This window comes from Pteropus vampyrus, unplaced genomic scaffold (genome assembly GCF_000151845.1).
Source record: "Pteropus vampyrus isolate Shadow unplaced genomic scaffold, Pvam_2.0 Scaffold20, whole genome shotgun sequence".
In the NCBI taxonomy this organism is placed as follows: domain Eukaryota; kingdom Metazoa; phylum Chordata; class Mammalia; order Chiroptera; family Pteropodidae; genus Pteropus; species Pteropus vampyrus.
The window spans coordinates 13686562-13705764 of NW_011888801.1; the positions used below are offsets into that span (position 1 = coordinate 13686562).

Below are 19203 nucleotides of genomic sequence, written 5' to 3' on the forward strand. Positions count from 1 at the left end.
TGTATGTATATTTTCAGTAATAACTATGAATTACTTCCATCAGTCTGAAAATATAGGATATGATTTAAAGAAGAATGGCAAGTTATTTATATAAAAAATACACAAAATATTAACAGTATTAGGTCACTGGGTAACAATTTTTTTTCATAAAACTCCTTGGTATTCTCTTGTTTAAAGGTTCTGTAGCTAAGCTGTGTAAAACAGGAAATATGATTATTATTTGTTTCATAAGAAAATAAAACTGAAATAAGTAAAACAAGCAGTAAAAAACTTATTTAAAAGGAGTACTTAATTTCTCTGTAGCTGTGGTATCATTTTTCTTGGCTCTGTAGTCTTTGTCCTTTTTTACTGTATCAGTAAACAGTCATTTAGTTACATATCCTTCAAAGTTTTCAAAGTTGATATTGTACCTTCATGACTATTAAAACAGAAATAATTAGTATTGCTGACTCAAACCCATGGATGTCATTTTATGTCATCAAATCTTAGTTATACAGTGTCGTCCTGCTATGGCCATGAGTAAATTTACGCCTCTCATGTCACCTTATTAATTATCCTACATACTACATAAATATACTGAGATTTTTATTTCTTATTATCCAATATAACTCAATATTGTTACCATATTTAAAAAATGTTGCCTTGTATCAGAATTCAGAGCTTTGCCAAGATATTGAGAAACTGAGGAAATTCTTATTCCATCTTTTTAGAGAAATGTAAAATTATTCTTGTATCTATAAAAAACTTTGGCAAAGTTATTTTTAATATGTTGAATTCTTAGCCCTTTTTTTATTGATTGCTATGTATCTGAACGATATTTTAGATATGAGTATAAGGAAGGAACTTTGAGTTGTCAAGGAATGAGTTTGTTCAGAGTTAACAGTAGTGGTATGACAATTAGATAATAATTATATCTTACTGAATCAACCTTATCTAAACTGTAATTGCGTTTTGTATTGTTTATTCACTTCCTGATTCAATGGAAAGTCACAATATGTAGTAATTTAATAGTTAGCATGTTCTACTTCATAGCTTGCAGAATGTCTTTGGCAAGTAAAGTCCATAAGAAATGGAAAACAAATGAGAATTCCTTTAGACTACAATTTACCTAGTGTGTTTCCTGTAATTTGAAGTGTCTGTGAGTGAATATCCTTACATAAGAGAGCCCTAAGTATATGTAATTATAATCTACTATAACTTGTTAGTCGGAAATGAAGAAAAAATTTTTTTAATGAATAGATTTTGATATGGATTTTATTGGAAGTATCATTGATTTGCTGTTTTGACTTTTTTGACTACAGTCATAGGAAAAAATAACTTTGGGATACACTACACATATGTGTGTGAAGAAAAGTTTTACAGATACTTAACACATGAGCTGCATTCTGATATTCTGTATTTTCTTCTATTTCATTGAAAAAAATGTTAATCCACTAGATTTCATAACCCATTAGTGGGTTGGAACTCATACTTTAGAAAACACTGCTTTATGGGATTGAAAATTAAATTGTTTCCTAAGTATTAGCAACTGACTATTCTAAGCAGCTTGGATATTTGGAAAGCTTTATTATTACAGTTTAATAAGTGACTTTAAAAAAAATCTTGCTTTCTTGAATCCTCTCTGCCATGTAATCACCAAACGTTATTTCACTTTTATTTTCTGGACTTAAAAATTTTAACTGAATGTTTAAAAGGTGTTATACCAAGAACTATCTTGTTAGCCGTTCTGGGGAGTCCTAGAACTCATGGTCTTGGGTTCTCGGTGTCCAGCAACAATGAATTGAAGACAGATGCCCAGCAATTGCAAGCAGGATAGCTTTAGTGAAAGTGAAAGTACACTCAGAAGGAAGAATGGACTGCTAAGAGTGGTCAGCTCTAAAGATAAAAGAGAGGAAACAAAAAAAAGAAAATAAGTTTCAAGTTAATCATTTAAAGAGATGTCATTAACCAGGACAAAGCATCAACCCTCAGTAATGAAAACATTCTGAATATGAAAAGTTGATGTTGTTGACAAGTGCAATTTTATTAATTAAAAGTAACCATGATTATTATCATATTTGGGGACATTAATAACTCAGTCACTTCATATGTGTTGAATCATTTTACGTTTTATCTTTGTAATTAAGAAGTTGACATTTCTTGGTTGAAATAAAAGTTTACAGATATGTGGGTAACTTAGTACAGTATAAAAAATATTAAGTGTCATGAGAAGTATAGATAAATTTCAGACAAAAAGTGCCAGTTCATGGCCTTATATAATGGCTTATATTTGAACACTTGGAAATGGTAGAGAAGGGCATTTCACAGAAGGAAACAGGCAAAAAGGCAAAAGTTTGATATGCTTAAGAAGTAAAAAGTAGTTCATTTGGATGCACTTTGGTGTAGAGGTAGTTTTTAAGCAGAGAGAACTAACATTTCTTACAAAACCTACAGAAGTTTGCTACAGAAGATGGTAGGATGGATTTGAATGGGGTGACATTAGGCAGAGAGATTAGTTAAGAATTCATTGAAATAGTTTAGAGAAGAAATGAGATTGAGTAGGATAGTATCTACAAAAATAGGAAATTTATCAGGATATCAGTAAAGTCAAATGATTTGGCAACTAATTAGATTAATTTATTCATGAATATTTCTGTATCCTCTGATCAGAATTGTGAACAAAACACATACTTTTGCCGTTACAGAGTTTTAGTCCAGTGGGAAACTCAGACATATGGGGAACTCAGATGTTTACAATTCAGGATAATGTATATGCTGCCATAAAGGAAAGCCAGTGTACCCTGAAAATGAGTACATGGACCACTAAACTTGAAGCCTCAGACATGAATAGGTATCTTGACCAGGAAAAGTGAGTGGGGAGAATTATATCTCAGGCAAAATGAAACCCTGTGTCAGCTTCGCGGTGAGAGAGATTGTGGTACGTTGTAGAACTGAAAGAAGCTCATTGAGGCTCTATTCTGGGATTGGAGAGGAGGCCAGGGCCAACTCATCCAGAACCCTGAAAACCCTAATGCAAGGTTTGGGCTTTATCTTTTGAGCAGAAGTGAACCATGATATGATTTTTAACATTGGAGATTCAGGATCAAATTGGCTTGTTAGAAGGATTATTTTAGTTAAGGATGTTTTAGTTATAAGTAAGACTAGAGAAAGACAGAGAAAGTGATCCAGGAAAATTCAGCATACACAGGGTAGGAAGTACAACTGGACCTCACAAAGGTCTCGAACCAGAAATGATTATCAGTATCAGGCGCTCTTGCTCTCCCTCTCCCACTCCCTCACCACAAGGTATCTTGTCTCTAGCTTGTGCTTCATTGTTCTGTCATTGTATACTTGCTTCTCTAACTGTAAAGCTAACCCATAGCCTCTTAGTTTGTCTCCCAGTTGCAGATCCCCTGGAGAGAATCTAAATAAGTCGCCTCCCTTTGATCTAATCAGCTCTGGCCAGGAGAGCATATTTGCATAAGCATAACAGCTTCAAAGCCCACCCTTCTCATAATTAAGGGGATACAGTGAGATGTGGGCTGGGCAGATTTCTCAGAATGAACTTCATATCGCTCTGACATCAGAGTGAAGAATTACAGGTAGTGGAACTAGAGGCCCCTTTTAGGAGAATACAGTAATCCAGGCAATGGATAGTGTTGACCTGAGTTAGACTGGTGAGTTAGAGGAGAATGAATTTGTGGTAAAGATTGAACTTCCAGAAATGCATGATAAGTTAGATATGGGAGGATAAAGAATCAAGGATAAATGTCTCTGTGTCTGGCTTGGATAACTGAGTGGATGATAATAGCAGTCCCTGAGCTGGAAGAACATAGAAGCAGATTTTGTGGAAAGTATAACAAGAAGAGAACTAAGACAGCCCTGAAAGGAATCATTTTTGAGAGTTGGCAGGAGGAAAAGATCCTATAAGACAAAACTGAAAAGGAACAGAAGGTGAGAAAAATCAAGAGTATGCAGTGTTTTTAGAAACCCAAGAAAGTATATTTCACACAGAAGAATATAGTGTTGGATGTTGCTGGGCAACATGAGAAAAAGTTCTTTTGGGTTTCAGGGCCAGAAACTGGTCGGAGACCTTGGTGAATGTGTTTAATGGAAATGGTGAAAATTGAAGCATAGGGTCGAGGACTTTATAGGAGATGAAGAGATCAAAATAGCAAATATAAACAGTGTTTGAGTAATTTGGCCATGAGAGGCAGATGACAGAGGGGCCAATGGCTAGAGAACAGTTGTTATTGACAGTGAAATAGGGTTTTTAAAGTGTATATGTATTTTTTTTAATAGCAGGATATTAACTATATTGAGGGCAGGAGAAACAGTGATACTTATTTGAGCAAGATCAGGAGATTTATTTTATTTAGAGCATTGTTACATTGTATGAAGCAAAAATAAGTACTATGTGGATACTGTTTAAGTAAAAGGAAGTTGAGGTATTTCCTGACTTCGTTTTCTCTAATAAGGGATTAGTGTTATCTGCAGTAAAATAAAGATTTAAGGGACAGGGGGACTTATTGTTTCTACAGTAGATATGTAGAAATTAGAAAAGATCGCTGACTAGGGAAATCTAGGATTTTCAGCCTGGTTTAAATTGAGGGCCTTGAATCTAAAAGCAGTACCAATTTGTACCTTTATATCTTTTTGTTCAGCCTAGATATCGGCTCAAAAGGAGGAAATGGCTAGTTTGATCCATACTGTGCTATTTCATGTTGATGCATCAGGAGAGAGCAGAGCAGGATACTGGCTTAGTGGTGGTCTAAGGAATAAACCATGGCATATAAGCTGAGGAAAGAAAGAAGTAAAAGCATGAGAGGATTGGGGTGGCTCCATAGTGTAGTGGTTAGCACATCAGCTTTACACGCAAAAAATCCTGGGTTCAAGCCCCAGGTGGAGCCACAGACCATGCCCTGGGTGCACCACCCCCACCCCTCCCCAAATGCCCCAGCTGCACCAGGTCCCAGGTGCTTGCTGCAGGCACTTGGGAGGGGATGCCCCGCCTTCAGAGATCCAGTTCTTAAAAAGGGAAACTACAACATCTGTTAGTAGTAGAAGTGGGAGGTGGAGGTAGGTGGTGGAATTAAAGGAGGCGGGGTGTGGGGGCATGAGAGGACTAATGGGAAAGTAGAGTTGTTAAAGGTCTGGAGATCCTTATGTGCAAAGAATACTTGAGAATAACTCAGTATGTGAGACTGATCCTAAGATGAAGGTGACACTCAGGGAAAATGAACGGAAAGAAAGGGAAGTGTGGTATAGCCCTCTAGGTTGCAATGGGAATCAGTATGAAAATCTCATTAAGCATATAAAATGGGGAGAAGTACCTGGGAATTTCCCATATATTTTCTTTCTCAAGCTCTTTTCTTGTCTAGCATGCTCCCCTCCCCACTCTCCATCCTCAGTTTCAAGAAGATATGTCATCATCTATCTGTTCAGTTATTAATCTCAATTACAAAGTTACAAAAGAATTCCCCTTTAACAATATACCCTGAGTGAGAATGGAGTAAAATTCTGGTTTTCTTAGTTTGGTGCTCGTGATAGCAGTGACTGATGCCTGGTCAACCTAGGGAAAGAAAAAACAGATGTTGCAAGAGACATAACTAGCTAGTCAGGCACAACTTATTTTTTTGGAAAGGAAGAGGAGGAGATTACCCTACAATGAGTCTATATTTCATATATTTTTCTACTTACATCAGTTAAATTGCAGACAAATCCGTCACTGGCATGGGCCTTCTTAGTGTGGCTTTTCTGTATTATTTATTTCAAATATAATTGAAGAGTAAGCTTTGAAGAATACATAGAACTGAAATAGATGCATTTACATAGTGGCAGCTGAGATCTGTTCTAGATGCCAATTGAGGGCTTATAAGGAGTGATGTTAAGCTTATTAAATTTAGTGTGAATTTTGAAGCAATGACTCAGATTAGGTGTGAGGCCAAGAAATTTAGCATATTCTGAAAGTTGTCAGACTTCATTAGTTAGCCATAACCTCACAGTGACCACTATACACAAAACTATCATTTTGAAGCTTATTATGTACTACTGAGAAAGCGGCCCTAAGCAGTTTCTTAGCACGGTTGGATCCTATAGCATATGGTTTTGCCACCTTGGCCATGACTGATTAGCCTAGGGCAGGCCTTTGACCCATGGCTTAGTAATCTGTGAAGTGGCCTGGGATGAAAACTGCACATACAGCAATCATAGAGATTAAACTAGTCAATCACATATTTTTTTCTCTCCTATAAGTTAACTCCTTGAGAAATGGAGAATGATGGGCAATTCGTAATAGGAACTTAGTCACTTTCTTCATTTGTTCTTCTTTCAACACCTATTTGAATACTCACTATTTGTTGGGTACTATTCTAGGCTCTGGTGATTTACTCATGAACAGACCAAAGTTCATGCTTTCATGGAATTTATATTTAGGACATAATTAGCATGTAATAAAATGTCAGAATGGTAAGTGCTTTAAAGAAAAATGAAGCAGGATGAGGTAGAGGGTGTGACTAGAGGTACCATTTTTGATAAGGATTGTAAGGCATTTCCGAGGAGCTTATGTTTGAACAGAGTCCTAAGCAGAAAATGAAGCAGGAAAAGGCAGCATACCTCCATCATTGCCATAATAGAAGGAGAGAGTTATACAGAAGAAATATTCAGTAAAAAGAGTGAGAAGATATATTAGTCAGGGTTCTCCAGAGAAACTGAACCAATATGATGGATGGATGGATGGATGGATGGATGGATGGATGGATGGATGGATGGATGGATAAGATTTATTATAAGGAATTGACTCACATGATTATGGAGGCTCACAAGTCCCAAGATCTGCAGTCAGCATTCTGGAGACCTAGGAAAACTGCTGATGCAATTTCAGTCCAAGTCCAAAGGCCTAAGAACCAGGAGTGCCAATGGTGTAAGTTCTAGTCTGAAGGCCAGTAGGCTGGAGACCTGAGAAGAGCCAATGTTGTAGTTCAAGTCTGAAGGCAAGAAAAAACCTATACCCAGCCTGAAGGCAGTCAAGGCAAGAGTTACCTTCTACTTAAAGGAGAGTCAGTCTTTTTGTTTTATTCAGTCCTTCAGCTGATTGGATGAGCCCACCCCACATTAGGGAAGGCAGTCTGCTTTACATATATATTGATTTAAATGTAAAAATTATCCCAAAACACCTTCACAGAAACACCTAGAATAATGTTTGACCAAATATCTGGGTACCCTATGACCCAGTCAAGTTGACACATAAATTGACGATCATAGATGGGGGCTCTTGGTACCCCCAAGAGCAGGATGGGCTTCAAGTCACCCCAGTGACTTGAAGATTACCTAATTATTAGCTAATAATTAGAGCTGTCTTGAATTATGAATTTTATTACATTCCCTGAGTTATTTTCCATTGTCTGTGAGGCCTGGCTCTATGGCTGCATTGAACTTACTCTTTTTTCTCTAAGTACTTTTTATATAACTATTTAGTTTAACTTGTGTGTCTCCATGTTCAGGCTCACCGGACCAACCACTTTATGGGTGGGCTAGCCTAATAACAGTAGTCTTGTTCCTTGTATAGACATTACAGAAATAAACCATGGGCATAAAAACTTAATTCATATCTCTTTTTTTTCTGCTAATAAAAGAAAATGCTGGTGAAGATAAACAGAACAATAATTAAGTAATTTGTTACTTAAAAGATTCATGTTCTTGATTCAGCTTTTTTAGCAGTTATTTATTAAATTTCAACTCTTATGAAGAGCTGGCATGTTTTGGAAATATGAAAGTGTGACAGTTTTTGCCCTCAGACCACAGTCGATAATAAAATCTGCATATTTAAATATGAAGCAAAGTAGTTTAGATGAGAAGTTAGATTCAAGCTGGTTTGAGTGGGCTTCACGAATTCATACTTATGCTAGTCTTTGGTAGATAGGATTTGGATAAATAGAAAAAATGAAAATCTTTCACGAAAAGGAAAGGGAAATGAGCAAATTCAGTTGCATGAGAGTTTTGGGGAATGATCATTTAACCATGTTGACATGAATGTACTGTTCTTGCCAGAGGAATAGTGAGAGGTGAAATTTGAAAGCTGAGGCTGAACTTCAGTATTTCCATAAAATTTGGTTGCATGTTAACCTGTTTGAGCATCAGTTCACGTGTCTATTAAATAGAATAATAAGTCCTGTCTTTTCTGTTGTTTTTGTGAGACTCATAACCAGTCACATCTGAATTTTGTAACTACAGTTCCTCTGTTTTTAATACAGAAAGAGGCTTTCCTGAGTAGAGGAATGAGTCATCAGACTCTATACCATTTCCTCCTCACTCTTGCTGTTCCAGCTTCTATCTGGAGAGAACAGTACACCAAGTTCATCCTCCATAAATCTCACCGGCATCCTTAAAGCCCTTGGAAATTGTTTTTTATGTCTCAGTCTCTTGATGTTGTTTTCTGATGGCAATGCTACACCAGTATCTCCATGCATATGGCCACACACGTGCTGTGGATCACATTCCTTTATACATCTGTCTGGCTACATCTTCTCTGACTTCTTTGTTGACTTATCTTTCTCTAATTGCTCATTAAATGTGGGTGTTCACAAAACTGACTTGTTGGCCTCTTACTACTACACTCCTTTTGAGTAATAATCATTCTCATTGTTTCAGTTACAACAACTCTTGAATTTATATACTTTATCCAGACTTCTCTGAGGTCCAATTCTGTAACTATCAACTGGATATTTCTAAACTTTTCCCTTTCCTCTATATCCTCTTCACCACCAAAATTAGTTTTATTTTGGACTCAAAATAGTATATAGGTAAAGGACTCAAATCCTCACTCTTCCTCTTAGTAACTTTGTAACAATAGGCAATTAAGCTTTGTAAGACTCAATTTTATTAACTGTAACATGGAAAAACAATAGTTCCTATCTTCACATAAGAAAACATCAGACAAAATGAGTATATGGGACTTATGGACCCAGCCAAGATATAGTAATAGGGATTGAATTTATCCTGTACCATAAACTAGAAATCCCTCATGGGGCTGTTGAGAGGATTAAAAGAGTATTTATTTATAAAGCACTTGAAACAGGATCTGGCATAAAGTAAGCTCTATATAAGTGTTTGCTTTTATTATTATTAAACATAGACATAATGATGAAAACTGTGAAATGAAGCAAAAGTGGTGCTTAACGGGTAAATTATCATTTTAAGTGCTTATATTATAAAAAAAACAGTTCTTAAATCAGTACTCTTAAACTTCTGTTTTAAGAAACTGAAAGAGAAGAACAATCCCAAAATAAGCAAAAAGAAATGAAGACAGGTGCAGAAACCAATGAAATAGAGAGGTGCAAAACAGTAGAGAAAGTCAGAAATTAAAATCTAGCTTTTTTTAAGATCAATAACGAAATTCCAGCCAGACTAATCAGGAAAAAAAGAAAGGACACAAATTACAATAACAAGAATGAAAGAGGACACATGACTTCAGATATTGTAGACATTAAATTGGTCAACTTAAAAGAGCAAATTGAAAAACACAAACTACCAAAGCTCATTTAAGAGGAAATAATCTAAACAACCCTATATAATATTTTTTCAACTTGCAGTTAAAACCTTCCCTCAAAAAAACTCTTGTCCTAGAAGACTTCACTGAGGCATTCTATCAAACACTTAAGATGAAACATTATCAGTTCTACACAAAATCTTTCAGAAAATTAAAGGAGGGAACACTTCCCAACTCATTTTATGAGGTCAACATTACCCTAACATGAAAGAAAACTGCAATAGATGGAAAAACCTTCAGCAAAATTTTAGCCAACCAAATCAAGTAGTGTATAAAAAGGCTGATACTTTGACCAAATGGAATTCATTACAGGAATTGACTGCAAGGTTGAATATCAGTGTAATTCATCATATGAACCAACTAAGAAAAAACTATTTGATTATCTGAATAGATTGAAAAAATTCATTTCACACAATTCAATACTCATTAATGATAAAAACTGTCAATAAACTAGGACTTAAAGAGAACTTTCTCAGCCTGTTAAAGGGCATCTAGGAAAAGCCTATAATTTACATCACACTTAGTGCTGAAAGACTAAATGCTTTCTTCTAAGATCAGAAACAAGGGAATGATGTTTGCTCTTACCACTTCTATTCAAGATTGTGTGAAAATTATAGCTAGTGCAGTGGGGGGTGAGAAAGGGAATTCAAAGGCACCCAAATTAGAATTTACAAAAAAAGCTAGTGAGACTAATAAGTGAGCTTAGTACAAAGTTATTATACAAAAAAGTTAATTGTATTTCTGTGTACTGGCATTAAACAATTGAAAATTTAAAAATAAATTAACATGAAAACATTTATAATAGCATCTAGAATATCAGTATTACAGAAGTTAAACAAAATTCTGCAAGGCCTTTGTATTCTAAACTATAAAACATTGCTGAGAGAACTTAAAGGAGAACCAAATAAATGGAGATGAATACTATGTTCATGGATCAGAAAACTCAAAATTCTTATAATATCGTTTCTCCCCCAAATTGTAACAAACTGCTCAGTACAATTCCAGTCAATATCTTCACAGGCTATTTTGTGGAAATTGATAAGCTATTTCTGAAATTTATATGAAAATGCAAAAGGCCCTAGATTAGCTTAAAGAATTTTGAAAAAGAACGAAGCTGAATGACTTACATTGCCAGATTTTATAGATTTACTATAAAGTTACATTAATCAAGACAGTGTGGGTTTGGTGTAAGGATAGACATATAGATTAATGGAATAGAATATAGTCCAGAAATAGACCCACATACATATGTTCACTGATTTTTGGCACAAATGCTAACGTAATTCAATGGAAGAAACAGTAGTGTTTTTGACAAATGATTCTAAGACAATCAAACACCCATAAACAAAAACAACAAACCTTATCCTTTACCTTACATCATTCACAAAAATTAACTTGAAATGGATCATAGATTTATATTAAATATAAGAGCTAAAACTCTTAGAAGAAAGCATGGGAAAATATCTTTGTCACCTTAGAGTAGGCAAGAAATGATTTCTTAAATAAGACATGCAAAGCCAAACTATAAAAGAAAAAAAAGATCAGTTGAACTCTACCCAAATTTAAAATGTTTGATCTTCAAAAGTGGCTCTTCAAAAGTCACTATTAACACAATTCCTGTTAAAATCCTAACAGTATTTTTTGTAGACATAAACAAGTTTATTCTAAAATTTATATGGAAAGATAAAGTAACTGGAAACAATTTTGTATAAGAATAACAAATTTGGAGGAGTCATACTACTTGATTTTAAGACTTAATGTATACTCCTAAACTCAAGACAATTTGGTAGTTATTACAATCCAGTTCATGAGCCTATACATGGAAGGCATAGCACAGTGCCTAGCACATGGTAGGCACTTTATATTTGTCGAATTATTTGCCTTGTAATTATTATCAGGATTTTGTTTTTGTCTTGTTAGCATTGTCTCATAACTACACACACACTAAATGCCTTTCTCTCATATATTTTCTCATTCTTAAAATAATATTATATCTTCTTTTACCTTATATTTTCTTTCCTGCTTCTCATTCTTTTAACCATTATGCCTTCAGCATATGCATTATACCCAGATATTGCTTTTGGGGATCAGGGGCTCTGTTATAGTGACAAGCACTATGCTGCTCTGTATTTGTTAGGTAGGGGTGATGTGTGCTAACCAGCTTACTAGCCTATAAATTTGTCGTTCCTCCCATGTCACACTAAATGAGATTGTGAATTATTTTTTAATGAAAGTTTATCAGTTTCTTACAAAAATTAAGGTTTTTAAATAGTAAAAAGGTCTGGTTTTAAATTTAAACTGTGGAAGTGACCTTGAAAATATGATTAGTTATAATTATGTGCTTTATATTTTTCCGGTAAGTTAAGACATTTATGCATATTAATACTGGTGACCTCTAGGTTGGAGAAACTTTATTCTAGCAGAAGTTTTTTGTTTTTTTAAAACTGCCAATTGTTTCCTTAAATGTAGCAGATGCTAAACAGGCTGATATTTTTTTCTTTCTAATTGTGTTTTATAATAAAGCAGCTCTTTTAACATGATCTAGCAGCCTGTGTTAACTATTAGTGAATTTTAGGATTACACAAATTCATTTTGTGAGCCATTTTGTTCTGTTTTGCAGCTTGGTGAAATTTTGGATGAAGCCATTAAATTAATTGCTTGCCATCATGAGCAGAAGTAAGCGTGACAGCAATTTTTATAGTGTAGAGATTGGTGATTCTACATTCACAGTCCTGAAACGATATCAGAATTTAAAACCTATAGGCTCAGGAGCTCAAGGAATAGTATGGTAAGTTTTTACTTTCAGAAATTAGGCAAAAGATTATTAACCGCTGTTATTTTCTCCTCTCATAATATAGATATCTTGGTGTAAATATTTAATTTGTCTCAAGAAATTCAATTAAAACTATAAAATTTAAGTTAAAGCTATAACAGTGAGTTGTTTTGTTCAGGGATTAATGGTGTTTCGTATTATTATTCACAAAACAAATCTATAAGTCAGCACTGCCATCTTTAAGTATAAATTATGATTAAATACTTGGTCATAAGCCATGTAGAGACAGATATATGTATCAAGAAAGAATAAGTGACATGCTTGTTAATTCTATGTCTATATCCATTCCCATAGTTAGTTGTTTAATAAGAAGCTTCACTTAATTCATCACTTTCACACTGTAATGAAACTCTGGAATTTCAGAAATCTTATTTTACACTGGAGAATCAAGTCAGCTATATCATCTGTGTTTAAAACTCATAAGTATCTTTAAAATTGATTTACAAACTAATTCCTACAAAAGGCCTTTATTACTTCTTCTTGAACCAGATTTGTTTAGGAATTTATTGAAAAGTTTATGTTTACGACCCTGTAGTTCTCCCAGGTTCCAGAAAAACTCTTGCAATGTATACAAAGAGAAATACATAGGGCTCTTCTTTCCAGCACCATTTATAATTGTTTTTTGAATTTCTTATTACAGTGCAGCTTATGATGCCATTCTTGAAAGAAATGTTGCAATCAAGAAGCTAAGCCGGCCATTTCAGAATCAGACTCATGCTAAGCGGGCTTACAGAGAACTAGTTCTTATGAAATGTGTTAATCACAAAAATGTAAGTGAACATTTTAGAAAATTTCTTAAGTATAGATGAAATAAAGATTTGTTCATAACTACAAGAATAGCAAAAACTTTTAAAATATTAGGTGCTTTAAATTGTTCTTCTGGATTGAAATATTGTTTAAGAGGTTTATATATCTACAGTATGAATTTTTTTCTCAACTTCATTAAATTATATCAAAAGAAAAATGGCTCCTGAAATTTAAATTGTATAATTTTCTGACATTAAATGTGCAAGAAGACTTTTAAAGAGGTAGATGTTTTTAAAGAACTTTATTTTTGGCTTCATCTCATCTTCTACTTTTTGTTTTCTGTCTGGCTGACATTTCAGAAAACTGGAGCCTTAGTATAGAGATTGTTTCTATTATACTTTGACACCAGAACTTTAATAATATTGGATATAAGTTCAAATCATTTCTCCCTACTCTACTTTCTTCTCTCTAAGTAGTGCCAATACTCACTGGTCATTTTATGTTGAGGATAGCCAGTGGTTATAAAGAAGCTTAGCAGAAACTTTAAAAAATATTTAGATGAAATTAGAAAAACATTCTGATTCTACTTCCTAATGATTATAAAGACTTAAACTTATAACTTTCACTCATTTTGAGAGTTGTTAAACTTTTTAAAGCTTGCATTAAGCATACTGATAGTTCTATGATTATTTTAATGGAACGATGACTCCAGATTGAGAAGAAATAAACTGGGAGTGAATTGTGCAAGGGACAGTTTTATGAAGTGCTAAACTGAAAGTATCTGACTGGAGACATTTTGTAGTGTTTGTATAAAGAAGTTTATAAAATATAATGAGCTCAGTACTTTCTGGTTGCTGATAATTTAACTATGTGCAAACCTCTGTGTATTGAAATTACTATATTAGTCATGAGGGGAAATATTTATGGAAGTTAGGGATTAGGCTCCATATTTGGGGAGCTTACAGGGTTATCTTGAAGACAAAACAAATACATAAAGAGGTAATTATCAAATGTGATAAAGCAATAGCAGTTTAATTGTCAAATCATGGTGGATGAAAAATAAGTGCTGAGAGAAGATTGTGCTTCGAGCCTTAATGAAATGGAAAATCTTTGGGGAAGAGTAAACCTACACTAATTCTTAAAGATGGGGTAAAAATTGGAGTATTTAAGGAAGAAGGCCTCCCAGAAAGGAAAAGTAGCATTAAAAAAAAGCTCAGAGCTAAAGATTAAAGTCAGCTAGTGATGGGGAGGAAGTCGTGTTTGCCAATATTGTTCTAGGTGGGAACCAGATATATTGCTTGTCAGGGTTTTGCTGGTAGTCTCCTGCGCTCAGAGCTACTCGTGCCCCTTGTAGCCTGTTTTTGTGGCAGTGGTGGTGATGGTATTGCCTTAGTTTCACATTAAGATGACCGATAGCTTCCTACATCCTGAGCCTGGGTGACTGCAAAGAAAGATGGTTCCATCAACTAAATGGAGGGCATGGAAAGTTTGTTTCTCATGATTAACCCTCTAGTGGGGGTGGCACAGATCCATCCAGGCAATAACCTTGCCACCTAGAAGGATGTTGGCACAGAGTAGGTGCTCAAAATATTTGTTCAGTGAATGAATATAAAAGTAAATATAAGGAAAGGAGGAATGGCAAAGGAATTTTTTACTCCATGATGTATGTTTTTGTAATGTCTTGCCTTTTCTACATTTTCATGTTCTGCACAGATCTTTATTGGTCTAAACTTCTCTGGTTTTTCCCACTCTCTTCTTTTTTATTCTTTATTGTGGTAAAATACACATAACATAAAATGTACTATCTTAACCAATTTTTAAGTGTACAGTACAGTGATATTAAGTACATTCATATTACTGTGCATTTCCCACTCTTTTCATAGATGATTTTAAGTTTTTCAACTTACTCGCTTATCATTGAACACACTTTGATATCTCACCTAGCACACAATACTGCATGTCTGATCGAACCCTCTGAGAGGAACTGAAGTATGTCATCTTCTCTTAACTGTGGACGTTATAATCCTGTTTGGAAATCATTGTCTAAGCAAGTTATTCTTTGTCACTGCCCTGCTAATAAGTCACATCTCTCCCATCCTTTTTTCTTTTGGTTTTGAAGAACAAGTATATAGTACTTTCTATTTCTTTCTATTAAATTTCACATGTGAATTTGTTTCTTCTTACTGGACTGTTAGGGGTTGTTTTTTTCTTCTTTGCTCTGACTTTTCATTTGTTGGCTTCACTTCCTTGTTTTTCTCAGGATGCCTTCATAATATCTGGATTAGTTCATTAGCAGCCTTTGGGTATACTGTAAAAATTATCCAGCTCTTCCCAGTTCTTCATTTTATTCACATTAATGTTCTTATTAGAGACATTTTCAAAAAATACCTTCTTGAAATCTTCATGTGCTATATCTGGTTGCATTTCTCTGAGTTATTGCTGTTGTTCTTTATTGTTATTGTTTTTATTCATAGAAGAAAATTAAGTTTCTCAATGAATTTTTACCTGAACCTAGTAATTGTTATTTCTTTCAAAGTAGTTATATGCCACCCAATCAGTCTTTGACTTTTGTCTGTCTAGTCTATGATCGATATAATTTTTTTATTATTCTTTTTGAAAAATAAGACAGCTGTTTCACTCTTTTTTTATAAGAGCTTTATCGAGATACAGTTTATACAGCATACTACTCTTCCATTTAATTTGTACAAGTCAGTGGTTTTTAATATATTCAGAGATATATGTGACCATCACCTGGTGAGTTCTAGAACATTTTCATCACCTCAAAAAGATATCCTGTATCATATAGCTCTCATTCCTCATTTCTATTTCCCTCAGCCCTAAGCAACCACTAGTCTCCTTTCTGTCTCTTTGTGCCTTTCATCTTAACATTTCTCTTCTACTCTAGGATTTCTCAGATATTAATGAGAACAGTTTTACTGTTTCTCTTAAGTCTCCAAGTGTGCAGTTTAACTGGTTAGGAAACTTGGTTTCATTTAGAGCAGCTAGATGCTTTCTTATTATCACTGCTTCTATTTTAAAAAATAAATGTTTTACCCTTTCTGGTCTGAAAATTACTATTCTGAATGTATTCACTGAACAAATATTTGAATGCCTTCTATAAGCAAAGTTTTATGCTTAGATGAATAACATAGATTCTGCCATAATGAAGTTTATGTCTAGAAGAATATTCCCATCCCTAAGTATAATTTTCGGCAAACATTTTAAAAATGTGTGTCAGGTATCTTCCTCTTTGCCAGGACTGTAAAAGGGAACAAGGCACAATTGTTTCTAACAATGATCCTAGTGTGGTTGGGACAAGGGTATTGTGAAAATTAGATTATAGTATAGTGTGTTAAATGCCATAATAGCATATAAGATACTGTGGAGACAAAGTAGAGAAAATATTCAGCTCTGTCAAGGACTAGGGGTTGTCATACTCTACCAAAGAGGTCTATCTTGAAGGGATAACTAAGTTCAGTAGGTAAGTGACAAACATAGGAAACAGTATATTTAAAGGCATTGAGAGTTTTTAAAAATTTAATTTTAGTATGACTAAATTATCAAGTTTAATAAAGGGCTTATTAAGAGGTGAAGTGCGTTGATGTCCTGTCATTGAAGACTTTGAATATTCTTCAGGGGAGTTTTGGAATTTATTTGTTGGCATTAAGTTTTCGAAGAGGTGAATAATATGATCAGATCTTTCTTTTACCATATTATAGGCAATAAAATGGTAGCTAGATTTACAGAAAACCATTCTTAGGGAAACTAGTGTTAGAAGTCATAGCATGAACATTTGAGATGAGATGTTAGAATCTCCAACCTATATAAGTAGCACAGGGAATAGGAAGTATAGATTGAAGTTCAGATTGACAGTAGAATGGATAACATTTTTTAAAATATTTATTACAGTACAAATGCTGAAAAAGGAGTAAAAAAATCACTCTGAGTCTTCTGTTGTAAAAGAAAAGGCACTCTGAAAAACTAAGGCCTTTGGGTACAAATGATGAGTTCAATTTTATCTTATTTGTGAGACTTCCTTTTGAAGTGGCAATGAATATGTATATCTGAGACTTATAAGCAAGGACTTTTAATTCATATTTGCAAATTATCCACATAGAGATGTTTAGAGAAGAAGACACCCAGGGAAAGGCTACAGATAGAGCAAAGAGAATAATTAAAGACAGAATAGTCAGAAAGAAGACATATCTGTTGGATAGACCAGTGGAATAGACTGGGAATGAGGGAAACTGGGAAAGTGTGCAGTATTATGAAAAACCGCAAGAGGAAGTGCTGAGATAATATAAAGATATTGAGTTGGATAAGAGTGGGCAGAAGGTATTTTACATTTGCCTTCCAATTATGTAGAGGATATAGGTTCTTGATATTAAGTCTTTATTAGCAGAATGGATTACATAGAGCTCTTCTGTTGATATAATTTTTTAAGGCTTTTTTTTTTTTAGCAGTTTTAAGCTCTCAGCAAAATTGAGAAGAAGGTACAGAAATTTCCCATATACCCCCTGCCCCCACTCATGCATAGCCTCCCCCATTGTGAACATCCCCCACCAAAGTGGTGCATTTGTTACACCTGCACTGACACATCCATATCATCCAAAGTCCACAGTTTGCATTTGAATTCACTCTTGGTGTGTATATTCTATGGGTTTGGACAAATGTATAATGACATTATCTACTATTACAGTATCACACAGAATAGTATTTCCAGTGTCCTAAAGATCCTCTGTGCTCTGATTCCCTCCCTATCCCCAACACTTGGCCATAAAGTTTTAATATGTAAAAGAGATTACTTGAGCTTAGAACATAAGATTTGAAACATTTTAAACTAATGGTGGATTTTTTTAGCCCATGTATTCGCAGTACCCGAATAAAAGTAATATGAAGTAGTTTCTAATTTTTCATCCTCTTCGCTTTTGCCACAGATAATTGGCCTGTTGAATGTTTTCACACCACAGAAATCCCTAGAAGAATTTCAAGATGTGTAAGTGTGATAATTAAAATTTTATTATGTTAGTACATTATTCTTAGATTGTTGCTGTACACTTTAGCTGTCATCTTTTTTCACCCATGAAGTTACATAGTCATGGAGCTCATGGATGCAAATCTTTGCCAAGTGATTCAGATGGAACTAGATCATGAAAGAATGTCCTACCTTCTCTATCAGATGCTGTGTGGAATCAAGCACCTTCACTCTGCTGGAATTATTCATCGGGTTAGTAGAAAATACTATCATCATAATTTTTTTTAATGATTGAGGTGGTATTCACATAACAACATTAACCATTTTAAAGTGTACAATTCAGTAACATTTAGAATATTCACAACATGGGCAACCACCACCAATATCAAATTTCAGAATATTTTCATTGCCTCAAAAGATAACCTCATACCCATTAAGCAGTCACTCCCCATTCTCCCTCTGACCTAAGCCCCTTGCATCATACTGGTCTGCTTTCTGTGTGTGTGGATTTACCTATTCTGGATATTTCACATAAATGAAATCATACAATATGTAGCCTTTTGTGTCTCACTTCTTTAACTTAGAATAATGTTCTCAAATTCAACCATGTTGTAACATGTATCAATAGTTAGTTCTTATGACTGAAAATACTCTATTGTATGTATTTACCATATTTTGTTTATCCATTTGTCTGTTGATAGACTCTTGGGTTATTTCTACCTGTTAGCTTTTATAGGTAGTGTTGCTATGACCATTCATGTACAGGTGTTTGTTTGAGTTCCTGTTTTAAATTCTTTTGGGTATCTACCGTGGAGTGGAATTGCTGGTTCATATGGTAATTACATATTTAACTTTTTGAGGAACCACCAAATAGTTTTTCATAGGGGCTATGCCATTTTACATTCCCAGTAGCAATTTATGACTGAGAATCCAATTTCTCTAAATCTTTGCCAGTATGTATTGACTTTTTTATTCCAGCCATCCTAGTGAATATGAAATGGTTTCTCATTGTGGTTTTCATTTGCATTTCCCTAATGACTAATGATGTTGAGCATCTTTTCATATGCATGTTGGCTGTTTGCATATCTTCTTGGGAGAAATTTTTATTCAAGTCTTTGGTCC

The 19203-nt window shown here is 34.4% G+C and overlaps 1 protein-coding gene across 6 annotated transcripts in view; it reads left to right on the forward strand.

Annotated features, from left to right (window-relative positions):
- MAPK8 (mitogen-activated protein kinase 8) overlaps positions 1-19203 on the forward strand; it is a 93500-nt gene that overhangs the window by 38878 nt on the left and 35419 nt on the right. For all 6 annotated transcript variants that reach the window (XM_011355385.2, XM_011355387.2, XM_023527961.1 and 3 more), the window contains 4 exons: positions 12147-12314; positions 13000-13129; positions 18044-18102; positions 18195-18333. In XM_011355385.2, the coding sequence (XP_011353687.1) occupies positions 12193-12314; positions 13000-13129; positions 18044-18102; positions 18195-18333 (450 nt within the window). In that variant the 5' untranslated portion in view covers positions 12147-12192. The remainder of the gene's footprint in view (positions 1-12146; positions 12315-12999; positions 13130-18043; positions 18103-18194; positions 18334-19203) is intronic.